The 7,964-nt window shown below is 42.3% G+C and overlaps 1 protein-coding gene across 1 annotated transcript; it reads left to right on the top strand.

Annotated features, from left to right (window-relative positions):
* The first annotated feature begins 341 nt into the window (after positions 1–341).
* On the top strand, positions 342–5,044 carry NPTX1 (neuronal pentraxin 1). The gene is made up of 5 exons (XM_040436592.1): positions 342–794; positions 1,057–1,264; positions 1,948–2,192; positions 3,539–3,718; positions 4,631–5,044. The coding sequence occupies exons 1-5, from the start codon at positions 342–344 to the stop codon at positions 4,850–4,852; spliced, it is 1,308 nt and encodes a 435-aa protein (XP_040292526.1). The 3' UTR covers positions 4,853–5,044.
* Positions 5,045–7,964: the final 2,920 nt, after the last annotated feature.

Below are 7,964 nucleotides of genomic sequence, written 5' to 3'. Positions count from 1 at the left end.
ATGGGGATGCAGAAGGACCTTTGTCCTGCGTCAATCAAAGGAGTTTTTGAGGGGGTCGATCTGCGGCGCATGATTCTTTGCTCCTGCCAAAGACATGTTACGGTCCCGGAGGGGTTACAGTCGTGTGTGCCTGTCACAACACAATTATAAAGGAATTCCTTCCTCCCTGAGTGAGGCTGAGCCTCCTCCCTGCACTATATAAAGGGGAGGCACTGCAGCAGGATAATCACTCAGTGGACAGCTCCTGGTGCTGAACCATAGACTAGGAGCTTCAAAAAGCCATCAGTGCTCCAGCACTTCACATCCTTCAAGTAAAAAGGGACTCCTCCGAAGACCAAGCCATGATCCCGGGAGCTTGTTGGAGATGTTTACTCCTCTCCTTCTTTTTTCTAAGGGGGTCTGCACAGAATTTTGCACAAACGAGGTTTATCTGCACTTCAGTGCCTGTGGACATGGATATGTGCACTTCTTCAATGCAGAACAGTGGTCCCACAGAAGACTTGAAGACCACCGTTTTACAGCTAAGAGAGACGGTCATCCAGCAGAAAGAGACTATCATGAATCAAAAGGATACCATCAGGGACCTGACGGGCAAACTGGCCAGGTGCGAGGGGCAGACCATTCTGGAGATTCCTCCTAGTGAACCCAAAGGTGGCACCCCAGGTTCCAGGAAAAAAGAGACAGGGACTACCAAAAACACCATGGGAGACCTGTCCAGGACCCCGACGGCCGAGACCCTTACCCAGCTTGGGCAGACTCTGCAAAGTCTGAAGACCAGGCTGGAAAACTTGGAGGTGAGACTGACTAGAGAGTTGGCGCTGTATGAATGAATGAAATGATACAATAGAGAGTATAGTATATAGGGTAAAAATTGGGTAAATCTAACGTTGGGTACATGTGGAGCGCACCCACTGGGCTTGCCTTGGGGGTCTGCAGCCACTCTGGGAACTTACTCAGAGTCAATAAGCTCCTAATGAGCTGTTTAATTAAGGTAGTGCTAGGTGATTGATGCCTTGGACAATCCACTTACTGATTCCTTGACATTGCACCTTGCAGCAGTACAGCAGAGGCAATGCTTCTGCCCAAGCCACCAGCCTAAAAGATTTGCTGCAAACCAAGATCGATGACCTGGAGAAGCAAGTTCTTTCCAGGGTGAACAACCTAGAAGAAGGCAAGGTGAACCTGAAGAATGAGACGGAGCTGAGAGGAAAGATTGAGAGCGCCCTGACATCCCTACAGCAGAGGATCACAGATCTGGAGAAAGGTGATGAGATACATTGTGGTCCCCAGTGTTATAGATGACCATGGTGCCAAGTAAGAGTAGCCAAGGTCTTGGTGGCATGCATGTATTGTCTGGGACCCTCCACTGATCCATTTTAAAAAAACTCAAAACCTACTGGTTCTAACTTGGTAAAACCATTGCAATAGGTCATAGAACCCTCTGCAATAGATTCATAGTATAATGATCCCCTGATGATGTCACTGATTCCGCCTGATGACGTCACCACACCACAACTGCCTTATGTCCACCCATGCCTCCTGCAGTTTCTTATGCAATACATATTTGGCGTCTGGCAAGCCTCTGACAACCCCCATGCTCACTATCTGCAGAGGAGACCATTCTAATTGCAGATATGTCCTCAGGTCCAGGTGACCTATGCAGGATTTAGCTCTCTCTGCATTTTTCACCTTCCCTGATCACGGTTTGCTTGGCTCTATTCAAGCCGGTTTTGCCACAGGATGCCAGCAGAATATTGATCAGTGTTTGCAATCCGTTGCTTTACAGCATTGTAAAGGCGACCAGTACCCAGAGCACTTCCATTCTGGCGAGTGCTAAATGTGATCTTGATTGGTGGGAGCTGCTTCTTTGGCGCCCCCTGCTGCCCGTATAGGAGGTGACATGGAGTGAATGCACTAAGTGTTTAATAATTTTTTTTATTTTTTCAGGTCAAAAGGAGAGCAGACCTGCAGACAAGTTCCAGCTCACGTTCCCTCTGCGGACGAACTACATGTATGCCAAAGTGAAAAAGAGTCTGCCGGAAATGTACGCCTTCACTGTCTGCATGTGGCTGAAGTCCAACGCTTCCCCGGGTGTTGGCACCCCATTTTCCTATGCAGTGCCTGGCCAAGCCAATGAACTGGTGCTCATTGAATGGGGGAACAACCCAATGGAAATATTAATTAATGACAAGGTACGAAAGCTAGCATTTTCTATATTATCTTTTAATATTATTATGATTATATATATATACTAAAATCCATGCAGTTAGATACAAATATAATATGATTGATAGATAGATAGATAAATAAAAATAGGAGATAGATAGATAATAGATAGATAATAGATAGATAGATAGATAGATAGATAGATAATAGATAGAAAGATAATATATATGAGATAGATAGATAATAGATAGATAATAGATAGATAGATAGATAGATAGATAGATAGATAATAGATAGATAGATAGATAGATAGATAGATAGATAGATAGATATAGGATAGATAGATAGAAGATAGATCGATACATGGATGGATGGCTAGATAGATAGATAATAGATAGATAGATAATAGATATGAAATAGATAGATAGATAGATAGATAATAGATAGATAGATAATAGATAATAGATAGATAATAGATAGATAGATAGATAGATAGATAGATAGATAGATAGATAATAGATAGATAGATAGATAGATAGATAGATAAATAATAGATAGATAATAGATAGATAGATAATAGATAGATAGATAATAGATACATAGATAGATAGATAGATAGATAGATAGATAGATAGATAGATCGATAATAGATAGATAATAGATAGATAGATAGATAGATAGATAGATAGATAATAGATAGATAGATAGATAGATAGATAGATAGATAGATAGATATAGGATAGATAGATAGAAGATAGATCGATACATGGATGGATGGCTAGATAGATAGATAATAGATAGATAGATAATAGATATGAAATAGATAGATAGATAGATAGATAATAGATAGATAGATAATAGATAATAGATAGATAATAGATAGATAGATAGATAGATAGATAATAGATAGATAGATAGATAGATAGATAGATAGATAGATAAATAATAGATAGATAATAGATAGATAGATAATAGATAGATAGATAATAGATACATAGATAGATAGATAGATAGATAGATAGATCGATAATAGATAGATAATAGATAGATAGATAGATAGATAGATAGATAGATAGACAGACAGATAAAAGTATAATAAGTTACATTGCAATCACTGTGATACAATGTAATTGTTATTACTGCTGCTCTTGTGGAAGAATTACTATCCCCACCTACAGGTCATAGGGGTGCACTACAGCCTATAAAATGTAATTGCTGGTGTATTATACATAACATTATATGCAGGATGATCTGTTGTGTTATATATATATATAATCAGTATACATTAATTATAAGATATTACGTAGGCTTCTGCATATATTAATATGTCTGTAAGCTGCACTGCTCAGAATGGCGATCTTCTGTCCTACAGGTGGCGAAGTTGCCCTTTGTGATCAACGATGGCAAGTGGCATCACATCTGCATTGCCTGGACCACGAGAGACGGAGTGTGGGAAGCCTATCAGGATGGAGTATTAAGGGGAAATGGGGAAAACCTGGCTCCTTACCACCCTATCAAACACCAGGGAGTGCTGGTGATAGGTCAAGAGCAGGTAATTAACACTCATTTACTTACTCCCACCTCATGAGTATGGAGGAGCGCCGGCTCTACCCCGACAGTCACTCCGACTGACAGCAGCTTACTGCCCTCTGGACATTGAGAAGACATGCATGCTCAGGCGAGCCAAGTGTGCGTGTAAGGGGCAGTCAGGCAGAACCGCTGGTGTATTGCCAGCTTCTATCCATGTACAAGGGGCACATTTATAGGAAATCCCAGAGTAGAAATGACCCAGAAGAGCTGGGAGGGATTCCACAGTGTGGGGCTAGACCAATATAACGCATGTAAGGTTGAACATATGACAAAATGCTGGAAAAATTGGGCTTATTTTATTAGTATATGTAAATATATAGGTCTGTATAAAGATTTGACATAAGAAATTCCTTGACATGAGGCAGATCCATCATCAGTATAGGAAAGGAGTCTTTACAGTAAGAGAATAGGAGGTGGTGAGGGCCAACCACTAACTGGATGTCATTGATCGGAGGGTAGGATGGAATTTATTTGATGACGGTTATTTACTACACCCCTTAAATTTGGCAAATGGGGTGAGATTGCTAGAGGTTTAACTTCTGTTTCCAATCTAAATAATCTATATTACTCTGGACGATACTTAATATTATAAAAAAAAAATGCATATATTGCTAATGTTTGAGATGAATAATCCAAACAGGGTATAACACTCTGCTTTCCTACACAAACAGCGCCACATCTGCCCACAGGCTAAGTCTGGTATTGCAGCTAAGATTCATTGTAGTAAATGGGACTGATTGGCAATACCAGACTCAACCTGTGGACAGGCGTGGCGCTGTTTTCAGAAGAAAATATAATATGCATGGAAAAATGATTCTCTGCTGTCTGGAGTGACACGTCATTGCTTTGTTTTTTCTTTTTTGCCTTCTTAAAGGACACCCTAGGAGGCGGATTTGATGCCACCCAGGCTTTTGTAGGGGAACTGGCCCATTTCAATATGTGGGATAGAAAACTCACGGTCGGAGAAGTCTATAACCTGGCAACCTGCAGCAACAAAGCACTGACTGGTAATGTCATTAGCTGGGCCGAGACCAACGTCGAGATCTTCGGTGGCGCCACCAAGTGGACATTCGATGCATGCCGTCAGATTAACTGAACAGATTGCCGATCTGGATCTCACGTTTTACAGCTTCTAAATGATATCATCAGCGTCATCCTGCACCTGCCTTTCAAATGAGGGCTCATCAGCCACGAGGGGGTTTCCTTTTTTTTTTTTTCGGGGAAAAAAAATATAAAAAAACTATTCCGGAACTGTTCACTTCTTTTATCCATCAATCACACTTTGAACCTTCAGCGATTTGTAGGAAAGGCACGCAAGGAGATTTCAGGAGGAAGGATTCTTCCCCCCCCCCCCCTTGTTTTTGGGGGGAGTTCATGTTAGGAAGACCCCTCGAAGGTTTTGGTTTTTTCACATTGCCAACTGGGTTTGACCTCTTAGCTGCTGGAGGGATCCGCACGGCCATAGGTCCCAAGTGTCTCCAGCAGGGACGGGGTTAATCTTGAGTGCCTTGCGCTGGTACCGGTATTCAGCACATTTTTTTTTTTCGTTTGTTTTTGGTTCATTTTGCATCCTCTTCTCTATGAATGGTTCTATTGATTCTAGGTGGTTGTTCCGTGGTTTGTTCGCCCATTTCCAGCTCTTCTCATTCGTTCTTTTCTGATTGCTGTCAGTGAATAGCTTCACACAGTCAGGGTTTCGGGGACCGACTAACTCCAGCAGATTCTATGAGCATGGCAGACAATACAGCGGCCCTCCATTGGAGGAGGGTTCCGATACACTGTAGCATTTTCTGGAAATATCCATTTTTTTTTGTAAATATTTCAGTTTTCACCCAATGACGTTCTGCTTGTTTTTCGGTTACAACCTCACGTGTGCATGACCAACCTCCTTGCGTTCGTTTCCAACCCCCCTTCCACCCGCCCCCCTCGACCAACGTGTTTCGGTCTCATGATTATTTCTGGAAAAATTAGGGTTGAAACATCATCAAGCTTTGCAAGGACATTCACGAGATTTGATACCGCGCGGCTTTATTACGAGGATTCGTCGATTTTTCCAGGCGTTAGCTCTGATCTATTTTAACCCTTTGTAAGAAAAAAAAAAGAACAAAATTGAAAAAAAAAGAAAAAAAGAAAAAAAATGAGCGTCAGTTTTCATATGACGGGGTTACTGCGTTCTTCTTACGTTTGAAAGCACTTTCGCTACTAGCCATGATTAATGTCAGCGACACTTTAAGGGTTAGTTTTCCCCGGCAAATATTCCCATGGAAAGGAGATGCTGGCAAGATGCTGCTCAGCATGAACATTGAAGCTCCTTTACAGGGGTTGTCCAGGATTCGATAACTATTTGCTTCCAAAAAACAGCGCCACACCTCTCACACAGGGTGCAGGTGGTATTGCATCTACAATGAAGTGAATAGGGCTGAGCTACAATACCAGACCTGTTTTTGGAAGAAGGTAGCCATGTTTATCTCGTCCTGGACAAGCCCCCCTTAAGGCCCTCCAGTTGCCAGCCCACCTCTGCTACTTTTGCTGTAGCTTTTTTTTAGCCACGTTATTAAAACATCTCGAGCTGGGATTTGTAGTTCGACAAAGTCATAAGAGCCACATTTTTGATCCTGCGGGTGGAGAAAGCCTTAATGGAATTCAAGGGAAAATAAGAAAAAATCCTGTATTTTTGCTTTGTAGATGGCAGGAGGGATCGGTCTATGGACGTACGTAGAGGAGAGGGGGGCCCCGTAGTCATTGAAGCTGGCTCGTGCCACCAGAGATCGAGAAGGACGATAGGGTCGTCCATGGGGAGAGGCGCCAGACTTTGGTTTGGGCCTCCCCTGGCACCCACACGGCCACCCTCTATGCTACATAGTCCCTTACCTATATATAGCTGACTATAACCTTGCAGAGACAATAGCGCCCTCTTCTGTCAGTGTAGCCAGAGACAATCCCCAAGACTAATGATGTCAAATGCAGACTTTTCCTTGTTGTATTTCCGACTTGCACTGAATCTAATATGCCTCTCTCAGGTACACGCCATTTTATGATGGATGCTGTTTGAATGACAGTGTATTTTTGCCTAATTACTGTGTAAACGCCCCTCTCCCCCCCCAGGCCATACTTTATGATGTAGCTATCGGGGGGCGTTCCTGTTTATTGCCTCCTGTGGGTGAGATGCCCCCTCACGCCTTCCTCATTTTGATAACTCAGTGTTCTGTATCAGATTCTAGAAGGGATTTTATTGTATTTGATGTATATAAAAAAAACTATTAAAGAAGCTATATATATATATATATGGAAAGGTGCGTTCAGATTTGGGCTACCCTCCCTCAAATGATGTAAAAAGATGAGAAATATAGAGGGGGAAAAAACACTTATTTTCGCAGAATTTCTATCTTTTCTATGGCTGGTTTAAATGATTCAGAGACAGACTATGATCCTATGAAATCCTACTGAGCTCCTGACAGCAGTGGTCTGCAACTGGTGCACCTCAATTCTGAATGGACCGCCACCCATGAGCATGACTGGCACCAGTCGCCGACCACTGATCTTGGGTGAGAAATGTACAGTTTGCTTTGAGTTGGCCTCTGTCTGAGCAGAACAGAGTATTTCAGGAACTTCAATCCACTGCCTTTAACTACAGGAGCACAACTCCAATAGGTAAGCCATTATATGAAGCCTTTTTATGTAGTCCAGATGGATTAGATACAAGAACACAGTGGTGTTCACTTTGACCACACATGGTGCCCACTTTGCTTTGCCCCCTTTTTAAATGCTGCGTGGGGGAAGGGAAGAAAGATCATAGTTCAAGTTTGAGAGGTTAAACCCAGGTTACTCTGGATAACTTTCATCTGACAACCTCATACAGTATGGTTTTTATAGCTCATGAGATAGTACTGTAAGCATAGGTTATTTCTCAATGCCAATGTGCTGCTGAAAGCTCTGAAAGGCATTGCTTTCAGACTTGTATACAGGGAACAAATTCGATCTATCCAACACCCAAAATGTATTGCTTAATTCTTGGAAGGGACCATGCACAATGCAGTAAAAAAAAAGTTCTTTGATGGCCACGTATGGTCCCGTTCTATAGCCGACGGGGTAGGACAAGAACATAGCTGAGGGTGACATCAACAGCTTATGTAAGATCTATATTCTTACCAGTGGCACATAACGGGCGTGACAAGGACAGATGTCAGGGAGATTCAGACTGGTTATCG

This window comes from Bufo bufo, chromosome 6 (assembly GCF_905171765.1).
Source record: "Bufo bufo chromosome 6, aBufBuf1.1, whole genome shotgun sequence".
Classification (NCBI taxonomy): domain Eukaryota; kingdom Metazoa; phylum Chordata; class Amphibia; order Anura; family Bufonidae; genus Bufo; species Bufo bufo.
The sequence above is the reverse complement of the archived record's forward strand: the minus strand, read 5'-3'. Positions and strand labels throughout refer to the sequence as shown.

What these genes read in the sequence shown, in the direction of transcription:
- NPTX1 (XM_040436592.1), top strand. Translation starts at nt 342, where the DNA reads ATGATCCCGGGAGCTTGTTGGAGATGTTTACTCCTCTCCTTCTTTTTT. An exon ending in CCAGGCTGGAAAACTTGGAG is followed by an intron (nt 795 to 1,056) that starts GTGAGACTGACT and finishes TGCACCTTGCAG; the next exon opens with CAGTACAGCAGAGGCAATGC. An exon ending in AAATATTAATTAATGACAAG is followed by an intron (nt 2,193 to 3,538) that starts GTACGAAAGCTA and finishes TCTGTCCTACAG; the next exon opens with GTGGCGAAGTTGCCCTTTGT.